At 42.6% G+C, this 25,668-nt stretch overlaps 1 protein-coding gene across 6 annotated transcripts in view; it reads left to right on the forward strand.

Moving 5' to 3' along the window:
* DGKI (diacylglycerol kinase iota) overlaps positions 1–25,668 on the forward strand; it is a 216,543-nt gene that overhangs the window by 2,959 nt on the left and 187,916 nt on the right. Inside the window, exon 1 of one of the 6 annotated variants that reach the window (XM_048930948.1) lies at positions 17,736–17,773. The exons of 4 other annotated variants lie outside the window; for them this stretch is intronic. Coding sequence is in view for 1 of the 2 variants with exons in the window: in XM_048930938.1 (XP_048786895.1) it covers positions 22,443–22,486 (44 nt within the window). In the remaining variant the exon portion in view is untranslated. Of the gene's footprint in view, positions 1–17,735; positions 17,774–22,162; positions 22,487–25,668 lie in introns of those variants that run through there. One more of the 6 variants, XM_048930938.1, reaches the window with a different exon arrangement.

Raw genomic sequence — 25,668 nt, forward strand, 5'->3', positions numbered from 1 at the left:
TGTGCAGCTTGCAGTGAAGGGTATCTCACAGGGCTGCTCCCTGTGTGGCACAGTGGAGGCTCAGAGAAGTGCTTGCCCCCTTCAGCCTTGTGTGCTTGATGAGGCCGACCTATTTGAGAGTTGGATGTTGACTTCAGAAAGCCAGCAGATTAGCAGCCGTTGGAGGGTTCCTTTTTACCCTAGGAATATGGAATTAAATGTATTAAAGACCCTTTGGCTTTTCTGTTTAGATATCTGAACCGTGGTGAAAAACATGTTCTTCTCATTAACTGATATACCTAAAGTCATGGCAAAGAAATTGGGAAATCACAGAATTGCAGGAGTTAGAAGGGATTTCAAGGGATCATCAAATCCAACCCCCTGCCTAAGCAGGTACCCTACTATAGGTCATACAGGTAGGCATCCAGACAAGTTTGAATATTTCCATAGAAGAAAACCCCACGAGCTCTCTGGGAATTGTAAATGAGGGTGGGGGGAGAGGGGAAGTAAATCAAATGTGCACCCTGCCAAAGAGAAATACTCTCTGCACACTGACTGGCTCTTGTTTATCTCCTCTGTTTCTAGACCCAGATGAATATTTCCTGGGTGTTTTGATGCAAAAGCAGTAGGTAGTATTTTCTTCCTTCTAATTTTCTTTCATTGTTTTTGTCATTGCAAAGTTCTGTGAAGAGCACCATCATCTGCGTTAGCTAAAGTAGGCATGAATTGAACTTTCTTCAAAATAATTTTTGAAATAACGAGGAATTCAGATTTTTACCAAGAAGGAGCTCAGTAAGAATATTTCCACAATAAAAGACTACAGAAAACTACGGGGGGAAAAAAAAATACAGAGAGAGCTGTGGGTTATAAAGCTCCATCCTACAGGTTTCCTGTAGGTGTTTGTAGCTCTAAAAAATTAATCTGAAAAATAATTTTCTTGTTTTAATTGCTTAAGCTTGAAGAAATAGTAAAAGATCTAAAAAACAGACAAGAGCAACAAAAAGCTAAAGAAAAACAAGCCCAAACCATAAATAATGCAGATGGCTTTTAATTTCTTAATAATTATTATTTGGAAATCCAGGGAATCTTGCTTAGTGGCATAGGAAATAAAAACAAAGTTGTAAGTTTAAAGTTTTAATGGCCCTCTTGTGAGAGCTCAAGTAGCGTTTGGCAAATGTTTGTCACTGGGGAATAGTTTATCTTGAGAAATGTGATCTCACTTTGACCAAGCGGAGGAATCCCGCTTGATGTAGTGTGGCAGGCGTTAGGGCTCTTGTCTGTATATGGCTCAACCCCCCAACCAGAGGCTGTTAGGATTCCGTGTGCTCTGTTTGCTCGTGGTGGCTCTGCTGAGCTGGAGACATCGAGTTTCACTTTGAGTAATGGAAGGGACTGGAGGGGGTGGCCATGCCCAATGCTTCTGACCAAGCAAAACTGCTTGAGGCCAGCCCTGTGATCTCCCCCCATGGTCAGCGGGTAGGTCTGCCGAGAGCCCTTCTGCTCTCTCCTGCACCATCAGCAGTGTATGGTTGGTTGTTTTGGCACCGAGGGTTTGGAGTGATAATTAGAGTGGGTTTTGTTCCTGCATTTGAAGGAGAGAAGTCGTGGCAGAGAAATTCTGGGAAGATCAGTTAAACAACTTCTTCACTGCTGATGTGCTTAGATAAGACAGAGAACGTGAGTACTTGGGACTTCAGATGAGTCCTTGGACAGAAATAGAAACTTAAGGATCGGTGACATCCTTGTTTTTTGCTTCATTTGTTTACAGACATGATAATGATCGTAGAGCTCACATCACTTCTCGGCAAATATTAAACAGAGACAGGATGGTAGAGGTGTCTCCTATTACTAAGACTTAATTACTTTATGAAATGACAGCATTTACTAGTGTGCTGTGAAACGTTATAAATAATTAAAGCTGACTGACATTTGTAAAAATGAAAACATTCAACACAATTCGTTGATCTTTTGATTGTGTTGATTTCTTACACTTGGGTTTCTTTGAATCTTAATACATCCTATTTCCATGAATTAGTGAGGTTGTTCCCCATGAAGATGATGGATGAGTTTTTTATCTTCTATCAGATGTCAAGAAAATAATTTTCATTCTCTGGCCTAATCTTGCAAAATCTGCTTGCACCTTCTTTGTTAGAGTTTCGGGTATTTACTGTGCAGGGTTGGTACCACCCACGCTCATAACAATGACTCAATTTACTTTGTCTCCCAAAACATCCATCACCGCTTTATCGCTTTCTCCCAAAGCACATCACTTCACATTTCTAGGTACATGAAGGGGCCTTCGTAAAGCTGTCTTTCATACCCCAAAGCTTTGAGGAAAGAAATGGAAGCTCTGTGTTGTAACAGATGCAGAAAAGACTAGCATATCTCTGAAACAAGACTAATACCACAGGAAGAAATGGCTTACATTTAGAATTTGCTATGGACTTAGAGATAAAGCTTCAAGGCTGGCCATCAATGTCTCTAGGCCACACGAAGTAAAAGGATTGTCTCTTTGCCTCTGCTGTTCTCCCCTTCCTTATGAAGTTAGCAGTACTTTGCAAAAGACGCTTAATGGCTGATCGCTGCACTGCAGTGGCTTTATGCATGTGCACGGAAGTGGATAAATGCACACAGGATTTGCAAGGGGGAAACCCCACGAGTGCAGCATGAAGCTGTTGTGTGGACTCAGACCTGTACGCTCAGATGGCTGCTCAGAGAGGGACTCTTACGGATGGAAAATGTTATCAGGTAATAAGTGCTGAATCAGTTGCCACGTAAGTTCAATGAGGTGGAAAGACACTGTTGTCCCAGCTAATCCTTTGGAATAAATGAGCAGGTAGGCAGTTCTTCTCACTGGGGTCGATCACGGGGCTGATGAAATGCTTTGCTCGATGCTTCTCCAGGCTTTTGGCAGTTGTTTATTAGGCAAAGTTGGCAGCTTGGCCACGATACTGGGGAGGTGCTGCATATGTGCAGTGCTGTTTGTACTCTACTGCTTTGCAGCCGGGACATGTAACATTGGCAATTAGCCGAAGGATTTTCCAGATATTAAGGAAAAGAGAGAGGGTAGGGAAAGAAGAGAGCTGCTAAGGGAGGCTTGCAGCATTGTGATCACTGCTGGCTTGAGAAAATCCTATGAGGAAGCTCACCATTGAATAAAATGGGGAGGAGAGAGAAAAGAAGTCCATTTTTATTTGTCCAAATTTTTATTTACCCTTTGTAAATAGAAGACACGTGAACTCAATTGTGTATATGAAAAAAAGTGTAAGAGTGCATTGAGAGCAGCTTTTGTGTATGCATATACATAAGTATCTACGGAGTCCATAGGTGCCTTCATGTCAGCTGTGGAAGTACATAGGAACAGAGTCATAGAATCACAGAATGGCCTGGGGTGAAAAGGACCACAAAGACCATTTAGTTTCAACCTCTGTGCAGGGTCACCAACCAGCAGACCAGGCTGCCCAGAGCCACATCCAGCCTGGCCTTGAATGCCTCCAGGATGGGGCATCCACAGCCTCCTTGGGCAACCTGTTCCAGTGCGTCACCACCCTCTGTGTGAAAAACTTCCTCTTAATATCTAACCTAAACTTCCTGTCTTAGTTTAAGACATTCCCCCTTGTCCTATCACTATCCACCCTCATAAAGGGCTGCAGATGCAGAAGGGTTGCTTGCCCATTGTATTGTGTCTCCATTTTTCAATGTGTATTTACAAATAGTCAGGTTCTACGCTGTCTTTTTTTAGGTGGACATGATCACTTATGGATTACAGCCTTATGGATAGAGGAAAATGAGGTGAAGCAAGATACAGCAACTCACTGACTCACTCAGGATGGCATGTGCTGTCTGTGGGCCAGTTAACCCTAGCTCTAAGAGCAAGCCTCCCCTAGTTTAAATGGAGAAGGGGAGGGGAGAAGAGAAGCAAAATAGCAGCTTTTAAGAAAACCCAAAATTTGGGGAACAGAGGACATTCTGTACATTAATGCTGTAATTTGAACTTGTTAGCAACTACTGTATTCCCAAGTTCTGCCTCTGAATTATTTGTGTATGGAGCAAGTGGGACTGTTCATTCTCAAAGAACTACAGTAGCCTAAGTAGTGCCACAGGGCACTAACTGCTTGTCTTGAATTTCTTTATGCCTCCAACAAACTTAATGAAATGGCTCAGCTGAAAGGTAGATAAGGGTTTGGGGATAAAGGGAAAGATGCATTCATTTGTTCTAATGGTCACTAATGACTATGTGGGTACAGGGCTTGGCCAGTATTTGCACTAGGACTGACTGTGATACTTTCACTGTACTCTCTTTACTGTTTTTTGAGGAAACCTGATGGTCTGGAATACTGACACTAGAAAAAGGCTTGGTAATGAGATCTCACACCTTTCAGTTCTGGACTTCACAGCAAGTGCGGCTCTGAACAGCACTTCCAGACTCTTCTTCTGATTAACAAAGCTTAGCTGCCTACAAAAATTACCATTCCTAATGGGAAACTGCTTGCTATCATCTGGTTTGTCTGCACTTTGAGGGGTACTGGTTTCCAATTCCTTCTAGAAGGTTTTCCAGACCACTGGCCCTACATACTTCCTAACACTAATCCCCATTGTAGCAGACACATGGCTATGTATTTAGGGAGAATGGAGGTGTCTAATTGAGGCATATACTAACTTTCTGCATCACTGCCCCTTCTGTGTTCTTTTGTGGATGAACACTGGGGCATGACTAGATGCAGGATGTTACTTTCTCAGGCTGTCAATGAAGAGACATAAGCCATCAGCGATGAGTTTACTCACTGGGATCAGAGAATTGTGCTGCTCGGTGCCCTGTAGGCTCAGCTAGACTGTAGATTCATTGCAGAGATGTTTAAGATTGATGGCTTAAGTTGTTTGGCAGTATCCAAGAGCCCTTGGTGGAGAGATGTGAGCTACTTCTGATTGTTCTGGGACTTGGAGGGAGGTGTTTCAGCTGGAGAAGAGATGTTAGCTTGTCTAGCAGGGAAAGAAGTAGGCAAATAGCTTGTTTTGCTTTATATTACTGTCTTCAGATGGATTAAAAATTCTTCGTATTTCCCTCTCCATTACTAAATTATGTGTTTAATATGCATAGCTCTAACCAGACGTACTTTAGATCTATAATACACAAGTGTTTGGTGTATGACCCAACACTTTACAAGTGAAGAAAAAGAAAGTCTCATATTTAATATAAACACTTGCAAAAAAATACTGTGCTTATGTATTGCTCATCTTATATTCATAATTTATTCCAAATGTTTCTGAGCTTGACTTCTCTTAAAAATAAACAGCAAAACTCCTAATAGCCAGATGATATGCCTTCTAAGCTGTATGACTCATCAGGAAAGTTGACCCACTGGGGAACATTTTCCAAGTGGGGCAGGGATTAAAGTTCAATTACACAGATTCATCAAAGACAATGAGCTGGACAACTTAGAATCCCTCTGTGCTCTGAAACCGCTCCCTGGTGCTGTGAAATATGCTGGAGAGGGGACTGTCTGTGCTCTGTGAGAGGTGCCATGGGGTTTCAGGGCATCAGAGGAGAGGGTGAGGAAGCGAAATGGCTTTGAAGCCTGTTAGCATTAAAAGATGATGAGAAAATACCTTCCTGTCATCACTTTATTTCATTAGGTTGCTAATGAGTTTCCTCTAGGGATGGTAATGGGGAGTTCTTATGCTTTTATCCAATTAGTGAATGATCCCAGGAGTATCTCCTTTTGTTGTGAAAACACATTGAGTTTCATTCCAACCAGAGCACTGCATCCTTCAGGTTCTCTGAAGGCAATGAAATGCCATACCTAGGTGCACACTAGGCTAGGTCCTTGGGTATTAATTGCTGATGTTAGCCTGATTTATGGTTTCAAGATGATGCCCTGGAGGGCAACGGACTCTCCTGTGGAACAAGTGAAATGCCAGAGATTTGAATAAAGTTTCATTATGAGTTCTGAGGTTATTTGTAAGTTGAGACACTGAGACAACTTGCATGTCAAAAACCCATGTAGGCAGGAAATAAAAGTGCCTTTGATGCTATTGCCTTAAGGGATATCCAGTACCAGTGTGCTGTCAGCTGCTTGTACTCTTAGGATCCTTGCTGCTGGTTCTGCAGTGTGCTCCAAGTCCCAGCCTGATTTAAAACGACATTGAAGAAGGAATTAGATGCACTACCCATGCATGTTTGGTTGCGGGTGGCCTTCCATTAGCTGAGAGGAACATAAGCTATTCTTCATTCTTCATTTTACCTCTGCAGGTAGCCAGCAGTTACAAGTGTCACTTCTGCAAGGCAGTATATTTTGCTTTGGAGCACGTCATTTCTCATTGTATCAGTGTTATTCCTGACCGCTTTTCTGGCATTAGAATTCTTGGATTTCTTCAGTGTTTCTGATCTGCTCCCTCTCTCTTCTCGTTCTGTAGCTTGCCTTTTCTGCCCTATCTTCCTTGCAGCACGTTTCTGCCTTTTTCCCAATTCCTGCCAATACACTGGTGCTTTGTGTGGGTTTATGTATCTGCGTGGTGCATGGTGCAATGAACAAAGAACATGCAGCGACAGAAATACTGTATTTCACGTTCTAGAAGGTTAGGCTTAAATTATTCAGTTTGCTCCAAGAGGTTTTTTCCCCATCTGTCATGGCCGGTGTGAGCTTCAAAGTCTGGTGCTGCATCTTTGATGCCTTACTGTCAAGATTCTCATAATAAGCTGCTTTCTTTCTCCCTTTCCATTTGCAATACTGGCATTTCTCAAGCTCTGGTGTGGAAGAGTATGTCGTAGTGGTTGTGAAGTAGCTACATACGTCTTTAAAGTGCAATTGAATGTAAAGGTAGAGGCAGTTGTTGGACTTCTGAGTCACTGTAATGCAAATCTATAGCAAAAAGAAGGATGAATCTTTTGCCTTCTTCATCTCTTCATGTTTTAGAATTTGAAGGAATGCTGAAAAGCGCTCAGCAGACCTTGTTGAGAAAAAATACTGGAGAGAATTCATAGTGCCTTGAATACAGCGTAGTGTTCTGATACTTGGGTGGGCTCTTTTGGCCTTGTGAATCTTGATTCGTTGTTTGCTGTTCAGGTTGGAAAAATGTTTTTTTCATTACATTAAGTCTGATGTGGACTATATCATCATTTTACAAATACACTATGATCTTGGTTAAGCAGCAAGATGATTGAGTGCTGGGTTATTTGGTCTCTGTGCTGTCAGCTCTTGTTCTCTCTTCTTTAAGTGGATGGCAGGGGAGATGACTGATGGCTGTGATGCTGGGGCAATTACAAATTGGACTGAGATGATGATAGCAGTCGAGATGCCCCTTCACAAAGCTTGTCTGCCATGTTTAGAAACAGCCAACTAGATGGGATTCAGACATGTGAGCTAGCAGTGGTAGTTCTGTCCCATAACATATCCTTACCTATCAAACCTTAATCCAGCTGAAAGGGAGGAAAGCTAGCCATTAGCAGGGATTGCTGTTGGCAGTTTGGGCTGGAGGTTTTGGGTGTAGCACAGCTTTGCATGTGTTTTCCCTGTGGCAAAACATCTTCTGATCTCTCCCAGAAAATAAGTTTCTTGCAGACCCCTGTCTTGCCCTTCTTGGGAATGTGATGACCATCAACAGAAACCAAATATGGCCTTTAAAAGCATTGCATGCACTCACTCAATTGTATAGGCAGATTCAAGCTGGAAGTGCTCTGGGAAATGCTTTCCAGGGCAGTATGGATGCAGAGAGCCCTCCCATTAATGAACATGTCTTAGAAGAATCACAGAATTGTCGGGGTTGGAAGGGACCTTTAGAGATCATGTAGTCCAACCCCTAACCTCCTACATAATGCACTCTGCTTCTCTTTTCTTTCATCTAGGAAAGGTACAGGGGTAAACTATTACAGTTAACCAGAAGAAATCTTCAGTGTGACACACAAATATTTTTATTTCCTCTGATTCTCCCAGAGTCAGCACATTCAAGACCAACTAATGCATATCTCCCAGTGTTCACCTCAAGTCTGGTGAAAATGTGAGAGATCAAATGACAGGAAATTGTTAAGAAAAGCCTCTTTTTATTCCTGGGTTGGACAATATGGTCATCTTTTCCCCATCTCCTTAAGTGCAGAAGGGGAAATAATCAAATGCAATTCTGTCCTCAGCTCTCATAGGGCAGTGAAAATGTCTTCAGCCTGCTCTCTGCTTACGTTTCCAATTCTCTTTTTTCTAAAAGGCTTTGAGCTTAGCATTTGTATTAGTACCTGGTCTTGTACAGAATTCAGATAAAACAAGTAAATAAAGCAAATACAGAGAAAGAGTAAGGCTCAGCTGCTGAACCCCTGTGCGGGGTTTCTCTCATTTCACAGATCTTGCTGTCTCTCCACTGGAACAGAAAATGGGATGACTAATTTTGGGAGGGAGACAGAAGGAAGAGGGGAGTTGACCCGTGTCTATGAAAGAGCTGTGTTCTTACTTCCTAGCTCCCTAATTGATAAAAGGCCTTTGTTTATTCAGGGAAAGTGGTAGCACAGGGAGCAGCACTGAAATCTTCCATCACGCGGGTTGCACCTCTCTCCTGACTTAGCAGAAAAAGAAGGTAATTCACTCTTTTTTTGTCTTTGGCCTTTATCCTAAGATTACTCATGCTTTTTGCTTCCTGAAATTCAAAGATTGTTCTCTTTCACACATGAACTGCCAAGATACCAGATGGCCTTGTCTTTCTGCCACCAATGACCTTATTTTGCTACTCTTTGCAGCTGTGCAATGTCCTAAATGAAATCTGTAGCTGAAGATAGAATCATAGAATATCTGAAGTTGGAAGGGACCCACAAGGATCATTGAGTCCAACTCCTGACTCCACGTAGGACCACCCCAAAATCAGATATATGTCAGAGAGCATTGTCCAGATGCTTCTGGAACTCTGTCAGCTTGGGGCCATGACCACTGAACTGGGATGCCTGTTCAGGGCCTGACCACCTTCTGCTGAAGAACCTTTTTGTCATATCCAACCTGACCCTCCCCTGAAGGTCTCCTGGCAGCTGTGAATGTGGGTTCTCAGTTGGGTCTGGAAACTCAGGCTATTCCTGATTCTCCCATCTGCTTGTGCCTCATGTACCTTTTGCTCATTAAAAGAAGTTTTGATCATTTCAGCCTCAGTCAGCCCTTCAGCTGACCAAAAGACAGACGTTTCCAGTGGGTCACAAGCAATTGAGATAAAGAAGGGTCAGGAGGGTGCAAACTATGGCTTAGAATGCAGTATGTAATGCTTTGACACAGTAAATTTTCAAGTTTGAAAGAGGCCATTAGTGATATGAAACAGAGAAAAGGAGGAAATAAGCTGGGATGGAGAACTGTAGCCCAGCTTTCCCTTCTCTGATCTGAAAAAAGAATGAGATGTTAATTCCCCTCCAGTGAGAGAAGCAGCTTGCTCTCTCAAAAGGCTGCTCCCTGGCAAATCAGCTTTCCCACCCACTCACACTCAGAATCACAGACAGAAAACATGGGGCTCTCCCAGTTCTCGGGGCTGAGCCATGCCCAGGCGCTCGCCCTTGCCCCCCACACAGCAGTTGTGCAGGGTACCCCCTTCCCCACTGGCTCCCCTACCGCCCCAGCACCCTGCTGGAGCTTTGTTTCTGATTCAGTCACTCTTAAAACAGTGTCACAATTTGTCAGGTGCCGAGACTGATATTTGCTTGATGGAAATGTTGGCCCTATTGTGAATCAATTCTAAGAGCTTTTCGCAGCGAGGTTGTAAGACAGTGAGGTGAATTGATTACACATGCAGACAAAGCAGCTTCTATTATGTGTGAAAACATAAATAATGGGGGGATAAATGCAAAACAGTGAGATCATCTCCAATAATCTTTTCCAGGTATCATTATGCTTTCAACAGGCATAATAGTACATGTCGGTGTGCAACTGTAGTGGTAGAGGAATGCAACCACGTCCATGAGGCAAGAGAGCAGGTAGGTCTGAAGGACTCAGTCCTGAGCCACAATGTGTGTACAAAGATGCAAAGATGACCTCACAGATCTCAGTGATAGATCTGTTCAAGAGGAGCAACAATGGGCAAAAACGTGACTATTCCTTAAAATCAAGTGACCTCTCATTGTAAATTGAGAGAAGGAAAACCAGGTATGAGGCAATACCACAGCATTGTCACTTGTAATTCAGTTCTTCTGTAATGGAGAACCATGGCTGAAGTATTTCCCATGGAACATTTTTTCAGTCTGCTGACATAACTATGTTTTCCAACTGAAGTCTTCTGGGGAGGATGCTAATTTTGTTTTCAAAAAATAGATGAGCAACACATTCAAATATTCATCATAACTTGTAATCCTATTAACTGAAATACAGAATAGTTGATACTATAATTCCTTGGAATGTCTTTATGCAGGTTTGTGTTTTTGGTTTGTTTTTTTTTGTTTTCACTCTGATTCAAAAGAAATCTTACTTTGTTTTGACTTGAAACATCAGAATTTCCCGAAGAATAGAAATGCTGAGTTTTGGCAAGCCAAAGTTATCTGGTAGCATCTGTGAAACCAGCTTGGTCATAATTAATTTTCCGTGTTAGAAATGTGTTGCAATAACCATATTTAGTGTTAATCAGCTGAATGATACTTAGTCTTTTCTGAAGGACCTAAGACTGAATGAACCTGAAAGATGAGTTGTCCTTGGGCTGCTAGCAGAACGGCTTGATGTCATGGTTAAAGTATATCAACAGGCTAATATCAGATAGTGAATGGCCATCTGCTGCTTTATGGGTAAACAGAAAGGTAATTCTCCAGGGGTGTTTGAAAGCCGAAGGTAGAAAAGGTGTATGGTTAGGGTTGTTTTTCGCTTGTTTGCTTTGCTTTTGTTCTTTCCTTTTTTTTCTAAGAATATTCTGCATCTGCCTCAAGCTACTGACAGCATGTACCAGGTGATATTAAAATCCAAGTGGTCATTTATTGGAATTCGTTCTCTGAATAAGCAAAAGTTAAAGTGATCTCTGACTTTTAGGAGTGGAAAAGCCTCTGCAGTCAAGAAACACTACTTTTTATTTTCCTTCCTGTTTCTGCTTTTCTCACTCTGGACCACGGAGCAGTCAGATCAGTATCTACCCCATGAGCAAGGGGTACCCTGTGGTGGATCTCAGCTGGATGGTGGTGTCTCCCACCATGTTCTGGGCATATGCCACAGTGTGCTTGGGTGAGTGTTTCATACAAGCCGAGTTGCTGTCAGATTTGTCTCTCAGAAAGGAGAAGATCCCATCCAGCTGATAGGGGCAGCAGAGGAGGAGGGAGCAATCCCTTGTAATGGCTACCTGTGGAGGGTCAATGGCCGTCTTATGTTTGAGACTGAAAGGTGTTGATAACCACAGCATGAAGAGGAACAGAGATTATATGCGGGGTTTATTATAATATGTCTGGGCAGTGGATTGCTAGCTTGCCTGTCAAATAACAGCATCTGCTTGTGCTGGTTTCACTGTTCCCGACATGTAACTCCCATGGGATTTAAGAACTTTCCTGGGAAGAGATTGTGCGAGTGTGCAGTTCTTGCTATTAAGACTAATGCATTTCCTTCTAATGGCTTTGCTGTGATTAGTCAGTCCCCACGTGTATGCATTTGATGTTAGGTGTCACTTCTTACTGGCTCTGGAAAAAAATGTGAGCCCTAATATGTGTGAAGAAGTAAATATAACAAGGAGATGAGCAATCCCTAAAGAATAACTTCGGGCTAAGAGGGCTCCCTTCCTCCAGTGTCCTCAACAGCCATTAGCAAGCAAGAGAGTCTTCTCCAAAGGGCAATTTTTTCCAGCTTAATTCAGGCTCTGGCTCCTCACTGTCCTCTGGAAAAGCCCATCTCTGTTTAGCTTAGGAAGCTAAAAGTAGTAGTTCTGATGTCGACCCCTCCTATAAGATGAAGAATAGATGTGTGTGCGCTTGTTAATGTTTGACAAATATTTCCAAACAGAAAATGCGAAACGTGGGAACTCCATTTGCAAAAACAAAACCAAATCCACATATTTTTCACAGTGAAAGTTAGAAGGTTTTTCTGAGGTGGGGAGGAGGTGGGGGTGGGGGAAAGAGGGAAATCTTTATTTGAAGTGGAGATGGTGACTTTTAGTGGATGCTGGCAATTTTAAAAATTGCTGCAGTAGCTCTACAGCCAAATGGAGATGTTGCCATTTTGCCTGTTGTGAACCATGTCTTTAGAAGGATTTCCTTTGCCAGCTGCAGGGGCAGCTGGAAGACTGTTGTTCTGTATTCCAGTCTCAGTCCAGAAATCCAGAGTAAATCTCTTGCCTTATACCTGTCCTATCTGTGGAATTTAGGCACATTGTCGTGTTTTCTGTGAACTACAATAAATTACCTGGAAAGTAAAATGCATGTGTTGCTCATGGCAGTGCTGCTTAATGGTTCAAAGGCAGCCCTGGATATACCATGGTCTGGTGAATAGAGCGCTTATTAGAGGGTGGGCTGGCATCTCTGTGTAGCTTCTGGCACTCATTGCAGCACTCAGTCCTCATGTGTTGATGAGCTTTGCTGTTAGCTTAATTCTCACTGGTACCTTAACTCATCCACCTCGTCGGAGCGATGCAAACTGAACCTGTGCACAGCATCTTTATCTTGAACACGCCACATCTCAAAATGTTGATTATTTGCTGAATGATACCTGGGAGGCTTGTATTTAACCTCTTTGTTCTTTTTCCTTTCTTTCATTTGTTGGGAGCCTGGAAATGTGCAGGTGACATGAGAAAAAAATAGGCTAGGGAAGGGTACTGTATATCACTTCAGGCATTGTAGCATATTTGTGATTATTGTGCAGGAAGGGAGATGATAGACTGTGGTTATTTAGTTTGAGTAGAGGAAAATATGATGAAATAAGTGAACCCAGAGGCTTTTTTTTTTTTCCTTGCCATACATAACTGTTTTGTGTGTATTTAATAGGGAATTCAGTGCTGCAGGAAATCATGGAAGGGAAATATTTAGCAGGATCCAAAGAAGGATTAGTCTTTTATGTGAAAATGAATTGTATTCATAGCAAGTCTGCCTGCTGAGTATACTCACAATGTCACAAGAGTTGCCAGTGTTTTCTTGCTTCAGGGGGGCAAGAGAATCACCTGCTGTGGCTGTGAAGGGATTATCTCTGTGCTTTCCATCCTTCACTGGGCACGTTTCTGCTTGTTTTTCTGTTTGCTTTCCCTTAAAACATCAGGTATTGGTGTGATATTGAAAAGGGGCTTCTTGAACTCAGGGGCCAATGACTTGATCAGGCATGACAGCCTCCAGGGACCTAAACAAATAAAGTAGGAACTAATTCTGTTCCCCCATCTAAAATTCTAATCTTGTTTGTGACGTAGTAATTGGTTACCATAGGAACAATTATGGTGTCATAAAAAGAAGATTATGAATTTAACTGAGGAATAAGCAGCTGGAGCAGATGAACTTTTCAGTAATTCCTATCTCCTGTGGAATCTGCTCTTTTTATGCAAAAAGATACTGTTTCAAGTAAAGAAAGATGGGTTAGAAGAAATCCATTAAGTGTGCGCTGAAGGAATAGTAGTGTATCCAAAAGTATATTGCTTTAAGCTTCTAGGTCTCTGAGGATGCTGCATTATAAAGAAAATCTCATTTATACAGAGGGATGCTAGAATGAGCAGCAGATCTTCTGTCTTGCATGCACTTTTCCAGGTGGTGAATCCACATTTTTTTCTTTCTATGAATTATTTTTTGGTTTAAGTTTTAAGAGTGGAATCTACTTTTTCAACTAGGGTTAATGTCAGAATTTAAAAGATGAATGAATATTGGAGCAGCCTGACTGTTTGCTAGGTGAGCATGCTTTAAATTTTGATGGCTTTTCACAAGTCTTATGGAGAGCAGCAGAGGGAACTGAGATTGTTCAGTCTGGAGGAGCTCAGGAGAGACCTCATAGCTCTCTGTAATGACCACGAAGGAGGTTGTGGTGAGCTGAGGGTCGATCTTTTCTCCCAGGTAACAGTGATAGGACAAAGGTAATGGCTTCAAGTTGCACCGGGGGAGACTGGGGTTGGATATTAGGAAACACTTTTTCTCAGAAAGAGTGATGCTGCACTGGAACAGGCTGTCCAGGGAGGTGGTAGGGTCACTATCCCTGGAGGTGTTCAAGGAAAGGGTAGATGTAATACTGAGGGACATGGTTAGTGCCCGATACTGGAAGTAGGTAGAGGGTTGAACTAGATCAGGCGTGTCCAGACCACAGCCCACAGGCCACATGAGGCTCAGCGTGGCTCACAGTGAAGCCCACCCCCTATCTGCACTACAAAGGTAGTGATGGTTTCCTGTGAAGTGGCTCTGGGCAGGTGCCCATTGCTCAGCAACAGCCAAACTGTCAGCGTGCTATTAACAGTGTGTTGACTGAAAGCAGGGCACACAGAGGGTAGTGCTGTGCAGTGCTGACTCAAGTGATGGCAAATAATTGTATGCATTTTGATACATTGGCAAAACACATGGCTCCAAACAGCAAAGAATACTCAGCTGTGCTTTCTGTTTTCATAAATGAATTTGAAAATAAAATCACAGAATTCTTGGAGTTGGGAGGGACCCTTAAAGGTCATCTAGTTCAACTCCCCTGCAATGAACAGGGACACCCATACCTAGATCAGGGTGCTCAGAGCCTCATCCACCCATACCTTGAGTGTCTGCAGGGATGGGGCATCCACTGTCTCTCTGGGCAACCTGTTCCAGTGCCACATCACTCTCACTGTAAAAGACTTTTTCCTTGTATCCAATGTAAATCTTTCCTCTTTCAGTTTGAAACCATTTCCCCTTTTCCTATCACAACAGACCCACTAAGGGGTCTGTCTCCTTCTTTTTTACATCCCCCTTTAGATATTGAAAGGCAGCTTTCGGGTCTCCCCAGAGCCTTCTCTTCTCCAGGCTGAACAGCCCCAGTTCTCTCAGCCTGTCCTCACAGGGAGGCGTTCCATCCCTTGGATCATTTTTCTGACCCTCCTCTGGACACACTCCAACTGGTCCATGTCTCTCCTGTACTGAGGACTGCACATCTGGATGCAACACTCTAGATGAAGTCTTGCCAGTGCAAAGTAGAGGGGCAGGATCACCTCCCTCATCCTGCTGGCCACACTTCTTTTGATGCAGCCCAAGGTATGGTTGGCTGCGAGGGCACATTGCCAGCTCATGCCCAGCTTGCCATCCACCAGTACCTCCATGTCCTTTTCAGCAGGGCTGTGCTCCAACCTCACATCCCCCAGCCTGTACTGATAGTGGGAGTTGCCACTATCAGTGGCAAGGTGCAGACCCAGGTTTGTTTTGTTGAAGCCCATGAGGTTCTCCTGCGTCCACTGATTGAACCTGTCTAGGTCCCTCTGGATGGCATCCAGTCTGCACCCCACAGCTTGGGGTTTCAAAACTGCCGAAATAGATATGATCTATTTACATTTGCAAGTCCATTTTCAGTTGATATATGAGCTGCAAATTTTTAAATAGAATATATAGTGTTGCAATCAGGTATTCAACTCAAAAATCTGATCATGTCTCTTTACTAGACTTTCATAATCCCTGTCTTAGCAGAGAAAAATATCCTTCACTTCACAATCAAACCATATTCATGTCATAGCTTTCTGGCAGTACACACATTTTGAACAATTATTGTCAAGGATGAAGTATAGGAAGAGTAAAATTTCATCAGAAATCTCAGATGAACACCTTGAGGCCCCACTAAGAATTGCAACCACTGTCATTGAACCAGACTGATGTGTTAGTTTACAAAAACAAGGTCAAATATCCCGCTAGTTTTATGTTTTTGTTCCTCTCTTTTTTTAAATTGTTTTAAGAAAGATATCTTAAATTAAAATGTTTTATTACTTATATATTAATGATATCGTATATTTTGTGAGGAATGCTTCAAAACTAATGCCACTTGTTTTATTATGATGGCCTGTAATATCAGATGTGGATGTTGGTGGTAGGCAGTAGAGGGTGAACCTTCCCACCAGTATTCTGTTGAATTTGTTGCTGTGTGACAGATGGCAGCAGAGGGGCTGCCTGACAAAATGACATCTGACATTGAAGTACGTGTGAAGCAAAGATGTGCCATTGAATTCTTCCATGCGGAAAAAAAGGCACCCATTGACATTCACCAATGCTTTCCAAATATTTATGTAGACCAAACAGTGGATGTGAGCACAGTGAGGTGGCAGGTGGTGCATTTCAGCAGTGGTTACAGTGGGTCATCTTCACTGGTGCAAATTTTGATGAGAGCGGCATGGAGGCCTTTGTTTATCGCTGGTAAAATTGCACAGCTAATGGTGGTGGCTGGCTGCATAGAAAAACTGGGTTTTGTAGCTGAGAATTTGCTCTATAAAATAAGTAGGAGGCATTACTTTTGGAACAACATACGTATCTGCAGCCCAAGACACTTTCTATTCATTTAATGCAGCCCAGGCAAGCCAAAAGGTTGGACACCCATGGAGTAGATGATCTTAGAGGTTTTTTCCAACCTTAATGACTATGATGATTATTTTTAAAATTATTATTGCTCCTACCTCCCTGTAGTTTGTAAAGCAAAGTTTTGGATGATGCTGAATTACTTCTGTGGCATTAATATCTGTGCTGATTGCTTTGCAGTCTTGGACATTCTTACTCACTCTCTTGGAGTCAGGCAGGAACTGCTTGGCTTGACTCTCCATCCTGCTGTTTACTGCTCTGACCTGAGCCACTTGGTCAGCAATGCATTAGCAGAAGAGCCATTAATAAGAATTACTAATACATAGCAAGGTGCAGAAAGTGGTGTGCATAGCTGAGGGTAGTGCTCAGGATGGGACTGATGGCAAGAAACTGCCTGAGGACTTGAGTCTAATGTGGTGCTCTTGTTTTGTTGTTTGCTCCTGTGACATTCGCTTAGCTCTCTTGGCCTCCCTCATCTCTCTGTCACAAGAGAAAATGTGGTTCTATCTGCGTGAGAGCTGAAATGTAGGGCTCCTGGGATTTTTTGGGCAATCTTTGCTCTTAGCCATGACACTGGCCCTTACTGTTGCTTTCTTACAGGAACACAAACAGTGCTGTTTGGTTACTGTTGAGTGTATGAGCACAGCTATTCTTGCTTCTCTTATTACGAAGTGTGGATACCATTACCAAAGCTTGCAGACAGTCGCTGGCATGACAGGTGTCCCCGTGATGCTGTGCTGGGAGCACGAACCTCTCTCTGAAGGCGTTTTCTGGGAAAAACAACAGATACTGGGGACTTCTACTGGTGTTTTCAAAACACAGTACAGAAATAAATGAATCCCTGCAGCACCACTGGGATGGCAGGGAGCAAGCTGTTAGCCTCTTACCTTGGGAAATATGATTCAGAAGTAAAAGCTAAACTATAAATTTTCCCAAAGTTTGCTAAAATAACAAATAGCTCTTTTGGCTACTTGTTTGGGATGCAGATGAGCTTGGAGAACCTGCTGGCTTTTAGCCTGGCAGAGGATCTTTATAGGATTATAAGGAATTTCAGTGGGTGCCACATGAGCAGGTTTGGATGCTCCTTCACTTCCTGCTGCCTTCCTGGTACAATATTTCAGCTGTTCTCTCTCTCAAAGCCCTCGACCTTCATTCTGCCCAACATATTCCTTTTCACCTCAGTCAGTGCTTGTGTTCCCATGTAAAGGGATCAGCTTGCCAATTGTATGGGAGCTGCTAAGTCACAAACCTCTGATTGATCACCTGAGGTGAGCAATGAGTCAGCCAGAGGAGCACAGGTGGAGGCAATTTAAGACCTATTTAAGAGCTGGCTACCAGTGGGGAAGGATCTCTTCTGGAGATCATCTCTGCTGGTGTTTTGTGAGTGAGCCCAGGATAGGGGTAAGCCTTCTATTTATCCTTTTTTTATCGTAGTCTGCTTTGTCAAACTCTCTTGTTTATTTCATAATTATGACATCTTAATATTCATTGATTATACACAAGCATCTTAAGCTACTGTTGTGCAGTGCTCTGGAAGGAGTAGGTTACAAATGCAGTGAGCAATACTGTGGCTTGTCCTGCCCAATAATGTATGTGCTTTGGAAAGTAGAAACATCATTGCTTAAGCTGTGCAGACATTTTGAGGAGCTCTGTGCAATGAAGTCCTAGAGCAGTAAGCGGAGAGAAAGGCAGAATTAAAAATCCAGAGATTGGCAGATGGTTGGTGCTAACTCAAACTGCGGCAGCTTGAGCTTTGGTTTGGAGCTAAAGCCCTCTGCTGCTCTTACTTGGGTCGTTCCCTTTGGAAACAGGTGACTTGATTGAGTTTCTTACCAGATCCAAATAGTAATTCCTTGCACCAGGGTAGGAAGGCACTGACAACTTGACCAGCTCCTCCAGACTAAGGAAGTACACTCACTGCTTGGCATCTAACTTTCGTCAATTGGAGTGATGGCCATGGTTTCATAGATGGGCATATATATATATATTATATATATATATATTATTTTTTTTTCCCATCTATGCTCATCTGGAGCCCCACAGGCTCCCTGCATCTCCAGAGGTGCAGGGCCTAGTCCTAGTCAACTCCCAGTGAGAGCAGGCTGTGATGGTTTACTCTGGTGGCAGGGCTGTCACCTGGCAGATACGTTATGCAGATACCCCCCAATGAAGTGATTGGACAAGGGAAAATGATTTCAAATTAAAAAGGAGGAGATTTACATTAAATATAAGGAGGAAGTTTTTTTACAGTCAGAGTGGTGAGGCACTGGGATAGGTTGCCCAGAGAGGTGTTGGGTGCCTTGTCCCTGGAGGCACTCAAGGTCTGGAGGTGCTATGAGCACTCTGAGCTATCTGTGGATGTCCCTGTTCATTACTTGGGGAGTTGGACTAGATGACTTTTAAGGGTCCCTTCCAACTCAAGCAATTCTATGATTTAATGCTGTGGGGTAGGGAGGCAGCATGTTGGTGTTCTTGGGACAAAAGTAGAGTTGGATAGTCTCATGTGCATCTTTTTCATGTATTAACCATAGCTGCTGTACATAAAACATGACCATATCTCTGCTGGGAATGTGAGAGGTGTACCGGCCTGTATCTGGCAATGAGGTGCATGGTACATGCCTCCAGGCTAGGCAGGCGAATGTGATTCATGGGTGATCAGAGGTAGCTGACAAACATATGATAAGTTGGACCTCTGGCTACCTCATAGAGTGGAAAAACTGAGCTGCACTTACTTACTAGCCACTGGGTTTGGTGATGAAGGTGCCCCTTGTGACAGGAGGGTCTCTGAGAGGAGTGAGAAACTCAGCAAGGGCTGCACTCAGAAGACTCATGAAACATGAGCATGGGTTAGCACAGTTTTTTTCAGTCATTGGTGTGGAAGCATTAGACTTGGTGCTCGGTGGTCATGGAGCTCTCTGCTCCTGGGGAAGGCTACCTGGGGAAAAGACCCCATGTCCTGAGGTGATGGTGTAGGCAGAGCTTGGCAACATATGGGTGCAGTCTGATCCCTGGTGTTGGCCAGAGCAAAGAAGAAGTACACTAAACAAAGGGAGTTTTTTCCACCTGGTGATACATAGGCAAGAGTCATGAGAAGGCTGCCTTTATTGCAGGAACATATGTGGGTGCCTCGAAGTCTGTGCACTGTGCTTTCCAAAACAAGGCCGTAAGGCCAGCTTGTTCCATCTTCCATCACGTAAAGTCAACTTTCAGTTCCTAAGTCAGAATCTTTCAGTTGTTCAGAAAACAGTAATTTCTGTGGGTGAAGACCTTGCTTTGGCTTTATTAGCAGTTTCCACAGCAAGGTCAAGGCTAGGTGGTGAGGCTAACTTTCAGTGAAGGCTAGAAGGAAGCAATCTCCCACACTGCATTAATTTCAAAAGGATTGACACTCCCCTCCACCATCTTTTCCTATTCTTCTGGAAAATGGTTGCAGGCTGTTGAATTAGATCCACCTCACAGGAATCTTCCTGGGCTCAGGGCAGTATGATATGCTGCCTCTACCTGCACTGCTGGTGACCAGAGCTCTTTCTGTGATGAAATTGTAGTGGTTTATATCAGACCTCAACTTGGGCCTCACTTTTTAAAGCTCCACTTCCTGGGTACTTTAGTAGTACTAAGTGATAAATCCTACTGTGAGTTGAGGGCGAACAGGAAATTATTTCTGGATTGTTATTTCATTTCTGAATTGGTGCTGTTCAGTTTTATCATGAGGGTTTTGATGAAGCTAAATGAGAAAGAGAAATCCATCTAGCAAAACATCTCTTGTTCTGAGCCCCCTTTTCATATGAATCTAGGAACATGAAAGTGCAAATCTGTCTCTTGATGAAAAAAAAATCATTTCTGCTCTAATTTTTAATAGGTCTCCGGGAGCTGAAACAATTTTCCTTTCTCTGCAGATTTATCCTGAGCATTTCTCAGTAGTCCCAAACTGAAGAAATACTTAAAGTACACCCTGCTTTCTCCAACCTTTGCCCTTATATGCAGTACATGGTATGGCTATGGATAAGTTAGTTCCTGACCAAAATGATCTATGGCAATCAAAGTGTTAAATGAGAGTCAGAGACTATTGTGCATTTGAGGGTGAGTCAGCTTTGGTTTTAAAAAAAAAAAAAAAAAAAAAAAAAAAAAATAATTAAGCTGTTTGGAAAAAGTGCTGAATGGAAATATTTCAGAAGAGTCTCTCAGTCTGAGAGAAGATGGGGATTTATTTATCTCCATGCAGAAATGATGGCAGACGTTAAAAGTAGTAGCCATGATGAGATCGCTCTAAATTGAAAGTTCTCTGGTAGTATTGTACCTAGTGTCTTGGGTTGGTCTCTTATAGCAGGAACAGCAAATCTTTGAAGCGAAGGAATAGGTTGAGGTCAGCAATGCAAATTCAGGTCCGTGAGTGTCTTGATTTACCTGACAGAGGTGCCCAAAAATCTGGTTGTTGGGATGTCCAAGAAGGCACTCTATAGTGCTACCTGGTTGAGCGAGCTCATGGCCTTTGGAGCTGGGCTTGAAGGTTAACAAGTGATTGTGCAGGCCTGTTGCTGCCCCTTGGCAGGCAAAGCCCAGGTGGGCTGCAGGAGATGGTGGCCTTGCTGCATGTGGGGAGGAGATTTCTTGGTGCGTGCATTGAATCATGGCCATTTTGGTATGAGGCATTAACAGGATGTGTGCATTTGGGGAATGAAAGATTAAAGAGCTGACAGACATCTTTGGAAGTGTTATCCCTCCAGATCTTCTTTTTTATACATGCTGCTTCTCATATTTCATAGCTTTACCTTCTTGGAAAAGGGACTATCAGCCCAAAGGGATAATCCTCAGCTGTAAAGCAGGAAAATGCCAGCAGCAAAGAACTGATGATGTGTGACACAAAATTGCAAATGAACCAACTAAACAGACATCCAAATTCCCAACTGAAAGGGCATATTGACAAAAAAACAGAAGAGTTGCCATTAACATGGGATGGAATATTGCTGTGCACTGTAAATTAAGTAAATTTATTCCTGAATTCTTTCTGATTTTTGTGGGGCTGTAAGCAGAGATACTATATTTGTCTTAGAAACATTAGTAGCTTCTTCCTACTCACATAAAGATGTATCAGCAAAATGTGGTAGTGTATTATTATACTATTACAAAGGTGTTAGGTGCTCTGCCAGGCCTTGTTACTTACAAAAAGCTACAACACTTAGAGCTTTTAGCAAAGCCATAGTGGTTGTTATCTGAGGTAAAGACAATGGATTCCTAATTTCGTACTCTAACTCTTGATGCTCACAGTCCTTGGGTGCCTTTCAAATAGGATTTGCCCCTCTGCTCACTTGAGACCTCACCTTTAGTGCTATGTCCAGTTCTAGGCCCCCAACACAAGAAGGACATCGAGCTGTTGGAGTGAGACCAGTGAGGAGAAATGGCTTTAAACTGGAAGAGGGTAAACTAAGATTAGATAATAGGAAGAAATTCTTTACTGTGAGGGTGGTGAGACACTGGCACAGGTTTCCCAGTGAGGTTGTGGGTGTCACCTCCCTGGAGGTGTTCAAGGCTAGGCTGGATGGGGCTTTGAGCAGCCTGGTCTAGAGGGATCTGTCCCTGGCTATAGCAAGGGAGTTAGAACTACACAATCTTAAAGGTCCCTTTCAACCCAAATCATTCTTTGATTCACTCTGTGATTCTAAGACTTCAAGAAGATCTGCAAATTGTGTGAGTTTTGCTTACTCTTAATTTACTTGCTGTCCTAAATGACATTCAAACATCATCAAGTTCTCCATGGAAATAATAAGCTAAGGAGGTTCTGTTTTTTCCTTTTAAAATTATCTACTACTCATATTTTGATCTAAATATAAAAAATGAGAAAGGAAGTGAAGGCTGTTGATATGACAGCAATTCCAGTGACATTTCAGGACCCACCTCTTCCTCCCCCTTCCATCTTTTTCCACTGAAGTCCACTGCGGCAGTCACCAGGAACATCTCAAGTCTTCCAGGAGTGGCTGCTTTCCTGCTGTTTGTGCTGGGCTGCTCATACAGGTGGCAATTAAGACGTGCAGTCTGTTTTGGGGCCAGAAGGAGCTTGCAGAAATCATCAGGAATGTGGGACCGGTGGAAAGAAAAGCATCCTTGGCATACACGGAGGTTGGAAACTTGTATATGTGGTTGTGTGCACGTTTGGTCAAAGTTGTCATAATGTGTGTGTCAACATATTGTCTGTTTGTATGCCATACTAAATTTATGTACTAGAAAGATTCCATAATAGAATTTACGTAGTAGAGAAACTAAATTGTTCCTTAAAGTTTAAGGATTCACCCTGTTGGGTTCTGTCACAGCAATTTGAATGAGGAGCTAAAGGGGAATTTTCTATCAAAATGTCACCAAGGACTAAGTAGCAGTAGATGGATGGTGTGGAACACTGGAAGTGCTGGTGTGTGACGAAGGACTTTGCAGTCTCTGAATGATATTGTGCTTTTTATAACCTCTTGTGAATTTATGCCTTCAAGTGCAAAAAATTTTGAGGGGCTTTGTCAGGGATGAGAGGACCAAAATTTGACCTGCCTTGGGAATGAAGTTTGTGTTAATGCTTCTGATCTCTGCACTTCTCTTTCTCCCTGCAAGGAGGGTGTGATGTTCTGAGCATGATTGGTGCGCTCTGCTGTCGACCTGAAGGCAGCAGGTTCAGATAGATGGGTTACTTTGTGGCTGCTGATAACAGGGAAGCAACCTTGGCTCTATGCCTGACCCTTTGGATACTTGGTTGAGCAGGTCCAGTGCTCGTGTATGCTAGGTTATTCCCATTTGATTTCTACCTGTGGGTGGAAATATCTTCATTGAGGTTTCCTGTTTCACTCCCTCTTTTGTTAAATGCGAGCCTGTTTTGGATACCCTCAAACTTAGCAGTTTACAATACAAGCTTTGAGGTGTTCTGAAATTCCTTGCAGCCAGGCTGTTTTCCATTCTCACCATGGTCACGTCATTGTGATTTAGGAGACAGTTGAGTCTGTATGATGGGTTTATAGAAGGGAAGCTCCTAATAAAGCACAGCACAGAAGGTACTAGACACAGAATAATTTGGAAACCCTGATTACTAGTTCTTAATTTTCACTGGCTAGTTATGACACTGTGCGTAGCTTTCCATCGATGCAAATTGATGACTTTGTTCTTTCTCATCTGCTCAGTTTGAAGATGCAGCCCTGTAGAAGGTTTGCTTTGTTCCCTCAGGGCTTTTCATCATGGAACCCACTCCCTGGCAGGCATTGAGCATCACAAGTCCTCTCTCTGCTGTGTTCTTGGCAATTAAGCCTTCATGCTCTGTGCTGTTGTATCCCCCCATCAGCTTCCATTTCTTACTCTGGCTCTTAGGCTGCTTTGAACAGGCTTCATCAGTCTCTTTTCCCATTTCATTCTCTGTGCAACATCCTCCACTTAAAATCAGAACTGAAACTGATCCATTATTAAAAACTGTAGGATTAATGTATTCAGTTTTGAGCTCAAGTCATGTCTGATTTGGTGTCCATTAAGACAGATGGAGTTGCTGTGATTATTATTGCCACTGTATTTTGTCCCTACTGCCCAGATGTGATTTTTAGAACAAATTTTGTTGATTTTTTTTTTAGTATATGTAAATGACTATGGGCAGCTGTAGCTGTGGTCTGAGACTCTATATCTTTCTTATGTCTCTGATGTACTTATTTTCAAGTTTCACTTAATTGTTTATTATTTCTTATTTTCTTTGGACAGTTGTAGCAAGAGATGGCAGTGTAGAACCTCAAGTGGTATTATGTTTTATTTTACTTTAAATGAATTTGGCATTTCTCTAAGTTAGTGATTTGTTTAGCTGAGGTCTTAAACAGTGTTTCTTGGGTTTTTAAAATTGCAGAAGGTTTAATACTATCTAGCAAGGAATCAATTTTTATATAACTCAATGTAATGCAGCAGAAGTTATTCTGGACCTTTCTCATGCTTTATATATATATATATCATATTTATAACCCAAAAGCTGTAAAATTTAGCCTTCTGATGGCACTGGCTGGTAAATTTTATCTTTAAGAAATTTAATAGCTAGCTAGCAGTGAGGTTTTTGCTGTACTAGGAAAAAAATTAGATGCAGAGAGGAAACAGTTGTTGATGGTACTATGAAGTAAGTGCATTTGGATTTGTTGTTGTGATGCAGGAAGATAATTTCCTTGGATAGGTCTATATACACTGTATACACTTCAAGTGTGGCTGGGATAGAGCACCTGTTTTCCTTTATCCCAGAAAGTACATATGTTGGAAATATGTATTTGTCCTCTTCCTGTGAGATGGTTTGTGGTGGGGATGCTGCTGGTAGTGCTGGATGCTTTGGTGGTATGATGTGGTGCAGAGCAAGATCAGCAAGATGCATTGCTGCTTTTCTTTTCACCTTTGCTGTCTGCTCAACTTCCACTCTGCTCCACAAGGAACTATAGCTGGTAGGAACAGATGGAGTGGTAGAGAGCCCTAGAAGGCGGCTTGATGAAAAGCTTTTTATTAGGAGAAAAGGGGGAAGGTGTATTATGGGAGGCTGTATGGATTGCTCTGGGAGGAAATGTTTGAGCCTCCTAAGGGCAAGAATGCTGTGTTTTCAGAGCTTAAACTATAGCTGAACACAAATATGGGACTGAGGTGAGGGACTGGATTTGTTACATGTTCTGACTTCACACAGCAGCGATGTTGATGACAGTAGCTTTCTCAGAAATAATTAATGTGGGGATGGGAGATCTAAATGCTGCTAGAGACATCAACCAGCTGATTTCAAAGTTGTTGTATACTTAACTCCCTTGCCAACCACTCAGTTCTCCCCACCTCCTCCAACCGCCCTCTGAATCCCAGATCTTCATCTCTATTTCTGGACTTGATTGGTCACAAACTTCCTGAAATAAAGGAGAAGGCTCAAGGAGGATGATAAATTTGGATATTCAAAGACGTTAATTGCAATAGAACCAATTTCCCGATGAGAGCTCTTCTCCACAGTGAAGTGGTCTCATCATTATAGAAACACCATCATAATTAACAAGAGCTGTAGCACTTATTGGCAGCTCATCACAGACAGAGGCCCAGGTTAGTGTGTGTCCAGATGGTGGTGTCTCATTTTCTCACAAGAATGATATCTTCGTGCTTAAAGATGTGGTGTATTGGCAAGGCTTAGCTTCTGCTGCTGCTGAAGTCTTACTTCTGACCACTTATCAGGACCTATAGTTACTCTGTTTCAAAATCTCTTTGAGCAAAGCAAACCAGCAACTTTCCAGAGTGTGAAATAGGCAACTCAACAATAAAAACAACAGCCCTGGAGAAGTCTCTTT

This window comes from Lagopus muta, chromosome 1 (genome assembly GCF_023343835.1).
Source record: "Lagopus muta isolate bLagMut1 chromosome 1, bLagMut1 primary, whole genome shotgun sequence".
NCBI lineage: Eukaryota > Metazoa > Chordata > Aves > Galliformes > Phasianidae > Lagopus > Lagopus muta.